General features: G+C 47.1%; 1 protein-coding gene across 1 annotated transcript in view; it reads left to right on the top strand.

Moving 5' to 3' along the window:
- Nucleotides 1-2356: 2356 nt before the first annotated feature.
- Nucleotides 2357-18176, top strand: part of LOC139046976 (uncharacterized) — a 40504-nt gene continuing 24684 nt past the window's right edge. Inside the window, exon 1 of the mRNA XM_070520893.1 lies at nt 2357-2628. Coding sequence (XP_070376994.1) covers nt 2559-2628 — 70 coding nt within the window. The 5' untranslated portion in view covers nt 2357-2558. The remainder of the gene's footprint in view (nt 2629-18176) is intronic.

The following is an 18176-nucleotide window of genomic DNA, read 5'->3' as shown; positions in this document are numbered from 1 at the left end:
AGAAACGTGAGGGCAGACTGTATTGCTCGAGGATTAAACGTCCGAGCAACGGCATGGCCTAGCGACGACCTTTCACCAAATTTTCTTGACATCCTCCCACAGCAAAGGCAGGAGCGGAGACGTTTTGGACATCCTCACTCCCATTTAAGCAGCCAACAGGAGTGAGACTGGCGCCGGATTCAGACGAATACATACCGCAACGTGCACCAACCTACACAGAATACACCCCACGAGGTTCACTGACGAGTGCCCGTGATGCACAGACACACCCACACTAAAACACATCACATGGGAGTGCCCCAGGAGGCCTCCGCACATAGACAGTCCCATATTACACCACCATCCACTAATGAGGAATAGGCAGTGGGAGGCATTGCTTGCGGACGAGGGTCGGGAGAGCCAGTTCGCTCTTCTGGACCAAGCCCAGCGAGCCGCTCGTGCCATCGGGGCCCCGGAACAGGGGCTCCAACCATCGTGCCGTATTTCATTTATATTCAATAAAGTTTTAGTCTCTATCTCTCTCTCTCTGATCTCACGAACTCGATGGCACTGATCAGGAGAATGAGATACAGACTCGGTAGCAAAGTTCATGGGAGACAAATATCGCCTGTCCCGGTAACGGGGATACAACGAGGAAGTGTAGCACGCGGGCAGTAGGAACAGAGAGAGAACAAACATTTTTATTGGGTGAATGCAGCTTTGGAGAGGCGTCCTCATTCCAGAATGCCTTCAGCTCGGGCCGCGTCCTGGGCCCTCGCAATCAGCCGTTGCTGATCCTCGATGTCGGAGCTGGCCAAGGCTCTCTCCCAAAGCTCGTTAGTGGGGTAAGGGTTCGCAAGATTTAATGGTGCCGCTCTGCAACCCCCTACTATGTGCCTGAGGAACCCGCAAACAAACCTGAGAACCGCACCAACGGGCCCAGTAGGAAGCTCAGCCAATGTGGATTGCTGAGCAGCGCTTCTTTTTCGTTGCTCCCGGCGTTGAGATGAAAAAGCGAAGACGCTTTTAAACAACTACTTGTTTCGTTGCGAGAGTAAGACGTTTATCCGAGGATTAAGTAAACATTTGTGAAGCCGCGGAATGTTGCACCACTACAAAATATTGGTGTCCTCAGATATACAGACAAAAACAGAGAAAATAAAAGTTTAGTGCGAACATCATGCTTTAAAAACATTATTTGTTTCACCAGACACACGTGAACAAAGGTAAGATCTTATAATCATCTTCCAGCCTGTCTGATAGTCATTACAATATTATTATTATTATTATTATTAGTAGTAGTAGTAGTAGTAGTAGTAGTAGTAGTAGTAGTAGTAGTAGTAGTAGTAGTAGTAGTAGTAGTATTTGCTTCGAAAACATGTATACACTAGACAGGAAATGGAAAGAGATGAGTAGGCTGGCAACTGGTGCCACCGGAAGGGGCACAGCGCCGGTCTACTCTTCAGAAAGGAGGTGGCACAAACATAGAAATAGAAGCTAAGAAGGAGGGGAAGAAAGAGGAAAGAAATAACACGAAGGCACATCTCGAAGAAGTGAGCAGAACGCAGCGAGTACAGGTAACACACAGTAGGCCCGGTGATTGCAGGTCACGCCCATAAAGAATGTCGAAATAGAAGAAATGTTGTTATAGGTCCCGTCACCCGTAAACAGAGATAGGTTACAAACGTGAATCTAGGTAAGTTTCTTTTAGAAGAGTAAGGAGAGTGCTATGCGTCTGATTGCGTCGAGACGCACAACCACTGGGGTATAAACACTGATCGAGTGTCGTGCATTGCAGGCCAGGAAGGTGATAATCCCGCACTAGCGAATTCTGCTGAGGGATGTAAGGGGGAACACTCCGATATTGCGCGCTGAAGCATCTCGCAGCAAGCGCAAAGCTTACACGATGGCATGGCCACACGTCCGTGTCGGCATGAACGTTCCCACCGCCAACCCTTAGCTCGAGTAGTGGTTTAGCGCGATGAGTTGTTTCGATATCGCAATAAACACATGCATTTTAGCAGAGCAATTGTTACAAGGGCACGGCCACAGTTAGAATGCATTACTGTGCGTGGTCCTTAGAGAGACCTTTGATATCTGGGGTGATGTCACAAATCGAAACACCGGTCTGATATTTATGCTGCTGTTGTCATAGAGCTCACAGAGCTGCCCTTCGCAACTCACATCGACGTATGCTCCCTCATCACGGAGGTTGAGATTGCGCGAGCCAGAGCACATATGGAGGGGCGGAAGGGGATGACACGCCTGCCGAGCACTCGGGCGCGCTGCACCAACCGATAAAGGCAAGTTTCCACGTCGTAGCGTTGCCCGCGTCAGGATGCAAACTGCGCCCAACGGTTTAATCTGTGACTCCTCCACGTCCCCTGATAGAGAGGAGAAACTCGTGTGCGACGGGACGTTTTGCGAAAAGTTGATAACGGCAGGCGTGTCTCGTGGAACGCTTCGCCAACTAACAGAGGAACAGTGTCACTCGTTCAGTATTACTGTGAGGCGAAGTATTTCAGGTCTCACCCCTCGCCCGATCTGTGGACATTTTGAAACAGCGGTTCCTTCAGAAAATGGCTACGAAATTGTTGTCGATGCTCGCAGGGGCCCTTGTGCTTTTCGCGCCGCTCGTCGTAGGCCAAGGTGAGACTGCCTTTCCCGGAACGTACTGCCGTTCTTTTCATTTTATCAAGTGCACTTTGCCAGTGTGATAAGTTGTTTTAATTGATTCATTTATTTACTTATCATAATTGATAGTGCTTAAAGCTATGTTGGATGGACGCGGGATAAAGGCAGCTTCGCATTCCGCGGAGCTTCGCTCTACCCTCACAATACAGTGGTTAAATTACGTACAGTGATGCTTTTCATACATGCTTAGCTTCTCGTTGTCCCTACAAGATCTACATACCTGCGCAAATGAGAAGAACGAGTGCGGGCCGTAGAGCGTTTCGACGGCGATTCATGCTAGCGCGGCTAAATTCTGACTATCCTAACAAAAGCTGCGTTGATAAGCTGCTCTAGGCGTTACATGCGTCATAGGGTAAGTGGTTAGAGTAGAACGTACGTGAAACGCAGAAGAATGGCGGCCGTCGAAAAGCGGAACTGAACAAAAATAATGCGACAATGACTTTAACAATTTCTGGGCAGTGGTTATTATAACAACTGAAAAATCCACTTAGTAAGCTTCAGCGGTGGCGATGCGGTAACGTCTCTGCCTGCGCTACTGCTGTCGATTGTTCGACTCTCCTTCGGAAATTACTTCTTACATGGCTTCCTTTTGTTCTTATTTTCTTTCTTTACTTCTTTTCGAGCAGTGGCTGAGATGTGGCTAAACCCCTTTCACCACTTAGATTTGTAAAATGGCATATGACAGCAAGCAACAAGTCTTTACGGCCGCTCGACATCCAGATCTAATGTACCGTTTATTCCGCTGTTTTTATACGTGCTCTGTAAGACCGCGCGAGGAGCTTACGTAAACAACTGTCCCGATGATCCTATGCATGTGGCAGTCCGGCAGCTACGATGACGCACTGTTTGTGCCGTCTTGCCTTGCGAGATGTAAGTGGCGAAAGCCTTTTCTCCACGTGAGGCACACTGCAGCAGGAAAAAAAGTAAAAAAAAACAATAAATTCTGTGAATTTGTATCCAAATCGGGTATTTCAGCTTAGCCATAGGAAATTTTTCTTCAACGCTGACAGCCTACTTTCAATAGCTTTTGTACCTGCAATATTAACCACTGGCTGGAAACTCTACATTTCTGCCACTTATCGGCGTTTCAAAAAACCAATTATTGTGCGCTTTACGTTCGCTACCTATAAAGTATTGAGCACAAACAGCCACTGCACGTTTCGTTAAAAAAGGGAGCCCTCAGCCGCGTTGTCATCGATTACCGTCGTAGTTACCGTGTGTGTAGAGCGCGCGTCACACTTGCGTAAAGCGCGCGAACGTCGCCGGCAGTCGCCGGTGCTCTACCAAAACAGCGAGCGACGCGTAACCGTAGCCGTCAGGGATAAGATGTGTCTAGACACGTTTCTCCACGCGTACAGACAAGCCTCGCTCTTTGACCGCCCGCGCGAGCAGACGCTTACACAGCGCCTTCGTTTTAAAACTGCTATACTTGCTTCTGCGGCAGTGTCGCCTTCGCACTGAGAGCGGCAACGCGAGTCGAGACCGTGGTTAGCTAAAAAAAAAGTTTTTATCTTACGCTTAGCTAATCGTCCACTTCCGCGGGGCGATGAAAGAGCAAAGCTTGTCTGCAAGTGTGGCCAAACGTGTCCAGACTAAGGAATCTAAAGAAAACGTTCCTTTAACCTCCTCGGTACAGACGCATCTCGAGCCTAGCGACTACTATTACATGTCGCTTGTTGGCCCCGGAGAGCCTTGGCTGCCGGCATTACTGCGCTCTACACAAGGGTCGCACGCACTGTGCGTGTATCGCGTTCAGGGTCACCGAGTGGAAGGCGTTTCTCTTGCTGCGAAAGCCCGTATTAACGCTGTGGAACCAGATGGGGTAGTTGTTACCGCACTAACGATCAGGGCAATCTGCGCGTGCTGTGCCGAAAGAGGCACGCTTCACAACCCACAGAGAATGAGCGCCTACGCGATGGAAGCGGCCATTTGGCTTCTCAGCGTGCTTATGCTGACGAAACAGTGAAAAACTAACGAGAAACGTCGCACCGTGCTTTCACAAAAACACTTGCGCATCCGTCTAACGTACCTCTAAAAAAATATATGAGGACACCTAAGCACTTCTTGCGCGTTATGAATGCGAAAGCACCAATATTCAGTCGAACGCCCCTGAGCGGTCCTTCGAGTTTTGCGTTGCGAGTAATGTTTGCGTTAATGCTCGTTCCGTCCGACCGTGTATAGGGAGAGTTGAAGACGATGGGGGATTTCGTTGCCTGCGTCATCGCTCGTTTTTGTTGCATTCTTCCGCTCCCTCACTTTATCTGCCGTGTACTAGCGCGGACGGCCACGCTTCGCTGTGGTCGAGGTTGCGGCAGCTAACGATGTAGATGGTTCCGATTCTATATAGCAGTACGTGCTACCTGAGGCAGCCGGTGTGAGCCAGTGTGTCCGCTCGAGGCCTGGCGTCGCAGCCAATGGGAATCTAGGTGCTGTTTCGCTGCTACAGACACCGCCGACTTTTTGCTCAATGAATCATGTGACACTTTCACAAAAGTTGGCGTGGGACGCCGGATGCACATTTAGCCAAAGCCATAACAATTCCCACATTGAGGCACAGTGTCCACATTTGCGAACGCGACACGCGTTGACCGGTTCTATTGAGTGGTCGCAAAGAAAAGGGAACGAAAATCGAGTTTCGGGTGAATTAAACCGCTTGCATTCTAAGTGCGTCTCCCTTTAATTTCAACGTGTTGCGTGCTGCGACAGACGATCACATTGCTGAAGGCACTACGGTATGTGTTACGGGACTTCCCTACGGTCACGTTCAGGTAGCGATGTTGAATGATAGCTTTTCTTCTCTCGGAATCCATGTACCCAATAAATAAGTGGCGTTACACGTTAAACTTACAGCCCCCGATTCAATTGCAGCATGACTGATGAAACAATAAATAAATATTTAATTACTCTCTAATTATGATAACTCACTACACAAGGCTCCTGGCAAGCATTCTGCCAACTCGCTAATAAAATCTAGAAGCTTGAGTTGTTTTCTCCTCTCTTACGATCTGAAGGGTCAGCCCCCTGTATTTCATATCAGTTAAGGCTTCGAGTGTGTTGCGGCTACATTCTCGCTCCTTACATTCAGGAACCAAGATAGCGCACCACCGACGCAGCGCCGAAATATTGGGGTTCTTCACTCTGACCGCCGCGTGTCGGGACCTTCGTCCTTTAGCACGTTTACTTCGATATTGGCGGCAATCAGTTACGGCAATCGGCAATCGTTTTAAGAGAGTAGCGGCCAAGTGTGGTGTTAGGGCCGTTTTTTCTGCTCCGATGAAGCTGGGTAAGTTAGGGGCAGCAGTTCAGAGGAATCAGGAAGGCGTTAAACGGAATGCTGCTTGCAAGGTAAATCATGTCAATAAGTACATCAGTTGCAAGAAGGGTGCTGTCTACCAAATTCCTTTATCTTGCGGCCAAACTTACATAGGCCAGACAGGCCGTTGCATCAATATTAGATTAATGGAGCATGCCAAGTCATTAGACAAAAAAGACACTAACCTCGCAAAGCATTGCAGTATTTGTAAATGCGTACATTTCTTTGACGATACAAAATTGTTATTTTTTCATAGTGACAAGACTACCAGAGAAGTCGCTGAAGCATTTCATATTGTTACGGGAAGGAAGAAGCGTTCGTCTATTTACAAGTGGCTTTTAATGGCTGCGCCAACCAGCGTAGAGCATCGATACTCTTAAACACTTCTTCGTCGTCTCTAAGACCCCCATCAGCGTCGTCTTCTTTCCACATTACCGACTGTGACATCACCCCCGTCGGAAAAAGCACCTGATTGGTGCGGCTCATCTGTCCGAGAAAGGTAAGGTTTGAGACGGCTGACGTGGATGACATCAGAGAGAGGTGAAGGCACCGTGGCATCTAGCGGAGACACTTCATACGTGACAGGGGTCACCTGGCGAAGGATGCGGTAAGGGCCATAGTATCGCGAGAGGAATTTCTCCGAAAGACCAACATGCCGAGTTGGATACCAGACTAGCACAAGAGAACCTGGTTCATAATGCACATCATGATGGCACTGGTCGTAACGGCACTTCTGGCGTGTCTGTGAAGCAGAAAGACGAATGCGGGCAATCTGGCGTGCTTGGGTCGCTGTGGTTATGACATCCCGAGTGTACTCTGTCGGCGAAGCGAACGTGGTCGAGAGGAGTGTCTCGAAAGGCAAAGTTGGCTCACGGCCGAAGAGGAGACAGAAGGGGGAATAGCCAGCTGGGTCGTGGCGCGAGGAAATGTAGGCGAACTTGACAAATGGTAGAGCAATGTCCCAGTCGCGATGATCGGAGGAAACATACATTGCGAGCATGTCAGTTAATGTGCGGTTCAGGCGTTCGGTAAGACCGTTAGTTTGAGGATGGTAAGCGGTAGTAAGTTTGTGTTTAGTAGCACATGATCGAAGTAGCTCGTCTATGACTTTGGAAAGAAAGTATCTGCTGCGATCGGTGAGAAGTTGACGAGGGGCACCGTGGTGCAAGATAACGCCGTGAAGCAAGAAATCAGCGGCGTCTGTAGCGCAGCTGGTCGGTAGGGCTCTAGTAATGGCATAGCGAGTTGTATAGTCCGTAGCGACGGCAATCCACCTATTTCCGTCATTCGACATAGGGAATGGTCCGAGAAGATCAACGCCAATGCGAAAAAAAGGGTCGGCCGGTATATCCAAAGGCTGCAGCAGTCCGGCAGGAGGCACAGCTGGTCTTTTCCGGCGTTGACACGACTCACACGCGGCAACATAGCGGCGAACGGAGCGGTTGAGACGGGGACAAAAGAACCGTCGCCGAATTCGGTCACAAGTCCGCGTAACGCCAAGGTGTCCAGCGGTGGGAACATCGTGCAGCTGCTGCAGTACAGTCTGTCGCAGATGAGACGGAATGACGGTCAGGAGTTCGGGCCCGTCGGGGTGCATGTTGCGGCGATACAGGATGCCATTTTGTAGCACGAACATGTGAAGGGATGGGTCAGCTGGATCAGAGAGCAGGCGTTCGATAATTGGGTGTAACGACTATCGCGTCGTTGTTCAGCGCCAATGTCTTGCTAAAGTGATTACCCCGCACGTCCACCAATGATGTTACGGGAAGGAAGAAGCGTTCGTCTATTTACAAGTGGCTTTTAATGGCGGAGCCAGCCAGCGCAGAGCATCGATACTGATAAACACTTCTTCGTCGTCTCTAAGACCACCATCAGCGTCGTCTTCTTTCCCCATTACCGACTGTGACAATATCATCAGAAAATCTAATAGTTGCGTTAGCAAAACATCTTTAATCTTGTCGGCGAAAGAAATGGCATTGCTGCATAAAGGGTAGATTGCAAGGCAGGTACAACGCGTGCGAATGTTGGCTGTCCGGAGTTTGTATCTGATCATCGATGTATGACCAGGCGCATGCGTGCCCAGTTTTGTACGTATAAATGTTGACTTCTTACTTCAAATAAATCAGTTGTAAGTTCAGCGCCGTGTTTGTCTCCTCCTCATTCTGGTCCTGTTTGAATTTTATTCTTAATAGCAAGAGCCTGGTGGCGCAACTCACCACCCCGTTCCAAAGGGGACGCTCATAGCATCCATCCATCCATCCATCCATCCATCCATCCATCCATCCATCCATCCATCCATCCATCCATCCATCCATCCATCCATCCATCCATCCATCCATCATGTGCGTGGCCTCCGCAATGCATAGAACCTGAGAAACGCGTCCCGTGGCTATTAGGCTCCTCTCTCGCTTTCCTGTCTGGACACGTTGCGCCATCTAGTGGCACTACCGCGAAGTCCGCGCATGGCCTACGCGCAAACACTAAGAATTGTTCCTTCACTTGCCGCACACTCCGTACACATACTCGGTAACCCAATTTGGCGAGAGGTTCATTGAAGAACTGCTCATAACTCGTGCATTCAAAGTGCAACTTGCTAAAGCGTTGGCAGGAAAGGAGTCCATTACAAAGTGGCGCACACCTTGTCCATTTCTGCCGCGAAGCCTGCTAAGTTGTCTGGTCGCTGTCTTTGAGGAACTCTCGTGACGTTGCTTCGATTCCGCTGAGCATCGGATAAACGTAAAGAATCTGATTGGTCATTGTAGAGTGGCAAGTGCCCAGTTACCCAAGTTGGCATCGAAGACGTTCATTAAAAAGCGGCACACACGTGCTATCACCCACCCAGTAACCGAAGTTGGCATCGAAGAGATCCATTTGATACAAGCACACACGTAGTAGCACTTACCTACTACTCCAAGGTGGCGTCGAATAGTTTTTACGAATAGCGGTACCTACCCTGCGCCACGTCTACAGTGATCCATGTCCGCGTGAAAGAGGTTCGTGGTTCCGAACCCTATTTGCTCAGTAGAACTGCATGAACCACTGACTACTCAGTGACGCATGGAGGTGGGAAAACGGTTAGCTGCAAACAGACATAGATACATATATAGAAACATATATATATAGATGGATAGCCGCCGGGAAATGTGAGAAGCACCCTAAGAATGATAACGCATAAAATAAAAGAACACAGTGAAAAAATGAAATTCGTGAAAACAAAATAATTGAGCACCTAGTTGCTGGGCAAGTCAGGCTCGTTCCCGATTTCTGACACGCAATTCCTTCTTTTCAGTGTATGAGCTTTCCAGCAAGACTGCCTAAACCAGCAGCCATGGTAAAGAAAAGCTATAGAACGGTCTCACAAGGAAGCTGCGCTGAAGTTTTCACGCGTAGGACTCCTCTGATTTCGGACTTAATTCGCAGCCAGATCGTAGGTGTGCCTTATTGGTCAATAGATAACATTTGGCAGTATTATGTTTTTTTTCTTTAACAAACACACACAAAGCGAGAATTTTCGCTAAAATCCGTGGGTTACTAGACCGGTTATGCATTTAAAGCGTAGACTAAAACGTCTACGCAAACATAGACACATGTCCCGGCAACCATAGAATGACTTAAAAAAGCGTTTAGCGGGGAAACTTATTAAGCTAACACATATTATCATAATGTCACTTTGACAGAATTCATTAAAAACGACACTCATATATTTTGTAGATATCTTGATAAAACTACAGATAACATAGAAGAAATCATGGTAGATAACAATAGTGTTACGGAGCCCCCAAAAATCGCAAATAGTTTCAACGACTTTTTTAAAGTGTTTTTAATATTAATTCCACGCATGCGGGACCCAAACGTGTTATAGTTAATGGTAATGTGTCCCTGGTTGTTGCGGATGGTGTTTTGTCGATGCTACGAAAGCAGCGATAGAAAAAAGCCCTGGCCCCGACGGACTACCGAATGCCGTTCTAAAGCGTTTTGCTGTTCAGCTGGGTGTGTTTCTGGAGCCATAATTTCAAGTCTTTTTTTGTTTAATTCCGAAGAAGTGCCAACCGCTTGGAATCAAGCGAGAGTTGTCCCAGTTTACAAAAAAAAGGGGAATAAGCTAGTAGTTTCAAATTAGAGGCCTGCTTCTATTACTTCACCTTGTAAATTGTTGGAGCATATGGACGCGAGAGAAATTAGAACATAACTTAGAACGTTAGGCCAACTTACCAGCATGGGTTCCACGAAGGCATGTCTACAGTAACCCAATTAGTAACAACCCTGCACGAAATTTTATAGATTCTTGATTCGAGTGGGCAGGTTGATATGCTAGTTCTTGACTTTTGTAAGGCTTTAGATAACGCTAACATAATGCTAATCCATAAGAAAGGGGACGCCAAAGACTTGAAAAATTATAGATGGATCAGCTTACTGTCAGTTGCCTACAAACTATTTACTAAGGTAATCGCAAATAGAATCATGAACACCTTAGTCTTCTGTCAAGCAAAGGACCAGGCGGGATTCCGTAAAGGGTGCTCAACAATAGACCATATTCACAATATTAATCAGGTGATAGAGAAATGTGCGGAATATAACCAACCCTTATATATAGCTTTCATTGATTACGAGGAAGCGTTTGATTCTGTCGAAACCGCATCAATCATGGAGGCATTACGTAATCAGGGTGTTTACGAGCCGTATGTAAAAATACTGAAAGATATCTATAGCGGCTCCACAGCCACCGTAGTCCTCCATAAAGAAAGCAACAAAATCCCAATAAAGAAAGGCGTCAGGCAGGGAGATACGATCTCTCCAATGCTATTCACAGCGTGTTTACAGGAGGTATTCAGAGACCTGGATTGGGAAGAATTGGGTATAATAGTTAATGGAGAATACCTTAGTAACTTGCGATTCGCTGATGACATTGCCTTGCTTAGTAACTCAGGGGACCAATTGTTATGCATGCTCACTGACCTGGAGAGGCAAAGCAGAAGAGTGGGTCTAAAAATTAAACTGCAGAAAACTAAAGTAATGTTTAACAATCTCGGAAGAGAACAGCAATTTACAATAGGTAGCGAGGCACCGGAAGTGGTAAGGGAATACATCTACTTAGGGCAGGTAGTGAAGGCAGATCCGGATCATGAGACGGAAATAATCAGAAGAATAAGAATGGGCTGGGGTGCGTTTGGCCGGCATTCTCAGATCATGAACAGCAGGTTACCGTTATCCCTCAAGAGAAAAGTGTGTAATAGCTGTGTCTTACCAGTACTCACCTACGGGGCAGAAACCTGGAGGCTTACGAAAGGGGTTCTACTCAAATTGAGGACGACGCAACGAGCTATGGAAAGAAGAATAATGGGTGTAACGTTAAGGGATAAGAAAAGGGCAGATTGGGTGAGGGAACAAACGCGATTAATGACATCTTAGTTGAAATCAAGAAAAAGAAATGGGCATGGGCAGGACATGTAATGACGATGGAAGATAATCGATGGTCATTAAGGGTTACGGAGTGGATTCTAAGAGAAGGGAAGCGTAGCAGGGGGCTGCAGAAAGTTAGGTGGGCGGATGAGGTTAAGTTTGCAGGGACGACATGGCCACAATTAGTACATGACCGGGGTTGTTGGAGAAGTATGGGAGAGGCCTTTGCCCTGCAGTGGGCGTAACCAGGCTGATGATGATGATGATGAGATAAACTGTCACATTGCAAACTTTTGCATAAATTTGAACTAATAATACTTCCAGATTTCCTCATTCATTGAATTGCATTTGCCTTGAAAAACATAGACCAGTTAGTTGATATTAATGGTTGCCCTTCTCTAATGAATCCTCTTAAATCTGGTGTATCACAAGGCAGTGTACGGGCGCCTTTGCTGTTTTAAATTTATATTAATGACTTAACAGAGGACATTTCATCATCAGTGTCGGTAGAGTTATTTGCAGATGACTGCATTACAAGAAGAGCCGTACGGTACTTGATGATGATGATGGTGACGATTAAAAACTTTTTTATCCCTCTTTAAAGGGAAGAGGGCAATGGAATAGAGGGTGGGGGGAGGAACTACTTGAAGTAGACCTCCTTTATCCTCTCAGCCCACTCCACGATGGCCTCCTGAAGATCGAGCCTGGAGCTGCGCAGGCAGCCTCCCACTGCTCCTCACTAGATAATAATTGCTTGAGAAAAGGGTGAAGGGGGTGCTTAAAACACCCCCACATGATGTGGTTTAAGCCTGCTTTGGGAGAGACACAGAATTTACAAGAGGGAGAAAGGTAAATGGCTGGATGAATGTGGTGGAGGAGGTAAGGGGACGGAAAGGTGCGAGTCTGCAGCTGTCGCCGCAGAACTTCTCACCTACGCGGTGATTTGCCCATGAGTGGCGGAAAGGTTAAGCAGTCTAATCGGTAGTGTGTGCAGATGTCGTGGTAAGCAATAAGTCGATCCCGCGCTGTAAACGGCGCCTCCTCCGTGGCGAGGTCCGACACATCTGATCCCTGAGCCCGGACTGTAAATCATCGGGCACTGGCATGAGCCGCCTCGTTTCCGGCAAGGCCCGCATGCGCGGGAGTCCAGATTAATGCCACAGTTTGATGCAAAGGATGGGCCAAGAGGAGAGAAAGGGCTGGCTTAGAGATCCTACCCGCTCCGAAGTTATGTATGGCTGCTTTGGAGTCGCTAACGATCACTGATGAATTTGGAATTATGGGGGCCAGGGCTATGACCGCTTCCTCCGCCTTCTACGTGGAAGAGCCAGGAATGGAGGCGGCCACAGCGACCTGGCCGTGAGAGTTAATGACTGATATTGCGTAATGAATTCTGCTCCCATATTCGGTGGCATCAACATAGAGCACGTCTTCAGAGGTGGAGAATTGTTTTTGGAGAGCCTTTGCTCGCTGCCTCCTGCGCTGTTTCTGATGCACAGGGTGCATGTTTTTAGGAAGTGGGGGGATGCAGAGGTTCTCGTATATGTGATGTGGAATGGTGTATTTAGTCTTGATGATGGGTGCCGGAGTGATAGAAAGAGTTTGTAGAATGTGCCGACCTGTTGCGGTGTTGAAAAGTCTGCTATATTGGGATGTGAGGTGGGCTCCTTTGAGTTCAGTAAGTGTGTTGAAAGTTCCAGTAAGCATTAGCCTTTCAGTGAAGGTACGTATGGGAACCCCCAGAGCGAATTTATATATTTTGCGTTAGAAGAGTGTCTATCTTATCTGATTCTCACTTAAGAAAAAGTAGATATGGTGTTGCGAATGTAATCTTACTGAAAACGAAGGCCTGACTCAAGCGGAGAAGTTCGGCGGCCTTTAGTCCGCCATGTTTATTGGAGACTCGCCCTAGAAGGCGCAGGGTGTGATCGACGGTGGTGTGGAGTCTATGTAGGGTATATGTGTCGAGCCGGTTGCTTTCAATGTGTAAACCGAGCACCCGGAGCCTGTCCACTCTAGTAAGGGGGATGTGGTTGAGGATGACCTCTATACTAGACATGTGTTTTCCGGCCCCACGGTGGGATGGCAGAAGAAGAAGCTGAGATTTTTGAGGGGAGCATGTGAGATTCATAGCCCCGGCTTGAGCCACGACGGCGTCTGCTGCGGCCTGTAGAGTGTCTTGAATCTCTCCATCGGAACCGCCAGTCGTCCAAAGAGTGATGTCATTGGCGTAGAGTGAAAACTTGAGATCGGGAATAGACCGCAATGCTTGCGCCATCGACATCATAGAAAGATTAAAAAGAAAAGTGGACAGCACTGAGTCTTGGGGCATGCTGCGGATACCAAAAGCGTATGAAAGAGATTGTGCCTATGTGAAAGAGATTGTGCCTCTGTGCCTATGCGTATCGTTGCGGTACGGTTGGATAAGATGGTACATATGTAGCCATATGTCTTTCCGCAAACCCCAATGAGATTAAGCTATCCGAGGATGGTGGAATGCGAAACGTTATTGAAGGCTCCGTGGAGGTCCAGACTGAGAATTGCTTGCGTATCCAGACTGCTATTGGGTGTAATGATGTCATGCTTCCTTCGAAGCATGATATCTTGGTATGAGAGAGATTTTCGAAAACCTACCATTTCTGATGGATAAAGATTGTTGTCCTCCATGTATTTACTGAGTCGGTTGAGGATGACGTGTTCGAGTGGTAAAAAAATTGCCCTGGTATCTTTCTACGAACTAGGGAGGGTGCCAGTGTCAAAGCAGTGATTGAAGTACGCCCTGAGGCTGTAACAGAGTTGTCGTCTAGACTGCGGAGTATTTTATTATTAATAAGGTCGGGGCCTGGTACTGACATTGTGCGCAGGGTGGCGAGGGCATGGCGAACTTCTGCTTCCGTGCTTGCGGCGCTAAGTAGCTCGTTGGGTTCGCCAGTATACTTTGGCAAGTCATACTTCTGAGCGGGAGGCAGATGTTTATGGTGGAGGTCGTCGAAGAATCCGTTGAGATTGTTTTTCTGCGCATGTAGCAGTTTATTTATGCTATGGTTGTGGTGTGTGCGCGATGTGGTAGGGTCTAATAAGTGTGGCAAGAGTTGTCATGAACGTCTGTTGTCGAGCTTGTCATGCGTGCTTTCCCATACCTGGCCCCACTGCTGGCAGGCCAGTTGTGGGGCGTACTCCTGGATCTGGAGGTCTAATTTTGCAATTCTGAGTCATAGTTTTCGGTTGAACCATTGCCTCTTCCACCGTTTGAGAAGAGACTGTTTGGCTTTCCACATGTGTAGAAGCTTGGAATCAACCATAGTGAGATCGGTTTCGGGGGGCAGAGTAGTAGTGTGCGTCTGGGCGTCTGAATGTAGTTTCTGAACCCATTCTGAAATGTCTCGAGTGTTTGTGGGAGCTGATATCTGGCGGGCCTCTCTAAAATTGTCCCAATTGGTAAGGCTGAGGCGCTGAGGCGTTTGGGTGCAAAGCGTTTGTGCTTTAATTGTAGTGTGATGGTAATGAAGTAATGGTCGCTACCGAGGTTAACTTGTGAGTTGCGCCATGTGACTTGTTGGATTTGTGTGTAAGCGTAAGATCGGGGGAAGTGTCCTTTGCTACGCTATTGCCTAGCCTGGTTGGTGCATCGATGTCGTTATGTAATGTGAGTCTGTGGTCTTGTATGTGGATCCATAGAGCTCTGCCCTTAGGAGTAAAAACGGAGTGACCCCACAAATTGTTGGGTGCGTTGAAATCTCCAAGAATTAGGAGGGTGTAGTGGGTGGCAGCGGCAATAGCTTGAGCGAAAAGGGAGTCAAAGCGGTGATGTTTGTCTAGTGGACGACTATAGGTATTGAGAATGTCAAGGCCAGATGCATTATTTTTGCGAGGAATAATTTCTAGAAAATCGTGCTCTATATCGACGCTGTCGAATTGAGAGTGATTAGCAGTGAGGTTCTTTTGCCTAAGAATTGCCGTATCGGGCCGGGAGAACTTATTGTTCTGATAGACATTAGTGTATTTGAGTATTATTCCCATCCAAAAAGTTGACAGTTGTAAGTATCCTGGAGTTAATTTGATTATTAAATCCATCTGGACTAAATATATATATGAGATATGTTCCAACGCGTTTAAGGAGTTGTGCTTCTTAGGCAGAGAGCTTTGTCATGCAGCTCCTCCAGTACATTTGTTCATTATGAACGTATATACACGGTCGAAATTAGAATACCTGTCCAACATTTGGGCCTACGCACGATAAAGGATATTAATCAGCTCGAAACTATTTCATGTCAGGCCACGAATTTTAATTCCAATAAATATAAAATATCAAATCCTCCTAGTCAACTCATGCACAAAAACAAATCTTTTTCTTACATTCTAGAAGGAAATTCCATCTCATCAAATTTCTTCATAATACATTGGCAGGTTACACGAAGGTAGGTGATCTTCCATACCGTCGTCCTTTAGCAACAAGACAAACAAGAGAAACTTGAACTCATTTCTTGCAATCAATTTTCACTAAAACTGAAGCATTTCAAAACAGTTTTTCGTTTTGAAGAACTATAGCGGACTGGAATAGATTACATGATTAGTAATAATGTGGCCAAATTTCGTTCAATCTCTGGAAGAGCACATTATATGTTAGCTTTTAGGTTCTTTTCTCCTGCTGATATTCGCTTTGATTAACTATATGATAGTGCGTTATTGATAATTATACGTCCATTGTAGCTTTTTTTTTCAACCCTTAATGTATTGTATTTATAGCGTAATGTTGTCTAATAGTGGGCTATTGTACCATTGTATGTGCTAATATATTATTGTCTTTATGATCATGTACCTGACCCTCCTGCTTGGGCCAAGTTGGTCGGCAGTATATTAAAATAAATCAACAAACAAACAGATAAATAAATTAATAAAATTCAACATTGTTCTTGTACGCCCCTGCTGTTCGTGGTCTCTCCACTTTTCTGCCACAAAACCTCCAATCGCCTTTTACTAATCTGAATTGCGGACACGTTTACTATGCTCCTGCTACCTACACCCATGGGCTTCGAGGAGGCCAGATGAGTTTAAATCAGCAGCTGGGTAGATATCTTCACAATCTAATAAAACACGTTCCATCGTTTCTATAGATTTACCGCAGCAAATACATGCGCCTTCTTCCTAGTTTTGCCTCACTTTATAACAACACGTGTTAAGGTATCAGGATCTCGCTTCGAAAAGTAACTTCCGTTTGAGTTACCATAAATAATTTTATTGCGATAGCACTTATATGGACACTCAAGGAGCATTTCTGCCGTCGGCGTCGCTGCCGCCGTCGTCATGAGTTCCGTATAAAGTCTATTGACGATAAAATGGTCGCCGTGCGTTGTATATGCTGCATATGCGAGTAAAAGCGTGCGAGGTTGCGCCGGCCATCGCGGATCAATCGCGCGCACAGTGGAAAGAGAGGACGAAGTGCGCAAGTCATGCGCAAACTTTCAGAGGTTGGGGGGGGGGGGCGTGCTACTCTGACTGGCGCAGGCGGCTGTGGGTGCCCGGCCAGGCCGCTGTCTTGACAGCCATCTGCGACGGGTAGAGTCTATGCTGCGCTTCGTTTTCAAGGCTCAGTTCGCGCTGATGCGAGCATCTGCACGAAGGTCAATTCACTCGCTGCTGCTGCCGCATTTCCGCACTGCAGCGTTCCGACGGCGAGTTTTCGCGGCCATCGAGTGAGATGTGCTCATGTTGGCTTGTGCGTGCATCCCACTATGCTCGTTAACTCAGTTACACTCGCGGACAACTTTCTGTGGTGACGAAGGGAAAGCTGCGGACGCAAAGCCCGCACAAGTCAGAGCGCTTCTAAAAGAGTCCTGCGTTTTAATTCACGTTAGTTTGGGCTGGCGTGGATTTTCGCTAACGTCAAAAAGCACAAACACCTTATTAGAACAGTTAAATAAGGCAGATCACACCACTATTTGTAAAGGTTTACTTATTTTACGGTTATTCCCTTTCGTGTCTGCGGAAACGCGAAACCGTCGCACGTGGAAGCTGCGTCGATTCAGCGTCTCTTCCGAACAACCAAAAGCGCTGTCAAACACTCGCGGACTGCTTGGCGCCGTAGCACATGTGCAGCAGCCACGCGTCAGTACCTTTGCTTTCATTGCCACAGAAAGTTACCCGCGAGTACAGTGAGGTAGCTTCGTATGCGCTGTGCTTTCGACGCTTCGTTCGCGTTGAAGCGACAGATTCGCGGAGGTCAATTGGGTGGCGGCTGCTGCCGTGATGTCTAACTCCAGCGTTTTCACAGACTGTTTCCGCTGCCATCGAGCGAGATATGTTTATGTTTACCTGTACGAGCGTGACATGGTGCTAATTATTTAGTTAAAACACATTGACGTGCTGGTTGGCTTGAATCTATGATAGAATGGCTAAGCGCCACTGAATAATCCAATACAAAGAAGCATACACACAAAGACAGCGCTGTCTCTGTGTGTCTATTTCTTCGCACGTCCTCGTTCAGTGACGCTTACATGTTCTATGATTGTTAATTTAGTTAGTAAGTGAATGTTTCCAAGTTTATACGGCCGATAAAACAACTATTCTTACTTCGCACAGCTATCTACTAATTTGCTATTGCAATCGATGCTTCGCATTTCGGGCGGAGCTACGAATTTTTCACAAGTGGCCAGTCTGTGAAATTGGCGGAGTTTGTCCGAAGCCGCGAAGCAAGCGAGCGAGGAAGGTACCCAGGCCTCCGTGCTGGCTTCACTCTGTCTGCAAATTTGGTGTGCATATTTATTTACACTATGGAGAATGACAAGACCGA

Source organism: Dermacentor albipictus, chromosome 6, assembly GCF_038994185.2.
Source record: "Dermacentor albipictus isolate Rhodes 1998 colony chromosome 6, USDA_Dalb.pri_finalv2, whole genome shotgun sequence".
In the NCBI taxonomy this organism is placed as follows: Eukaryota; Metazoa; Arthropoda; class Arachnida; order Ixodida; family Ixodidae; genus Dermacentor; species Dermacentor albipictus.
The sequence above is the reverse complement of the archived record's forward strand: the minus strand, read 5'-3'. Positions and strand labels throughout refer to the sequence as shown.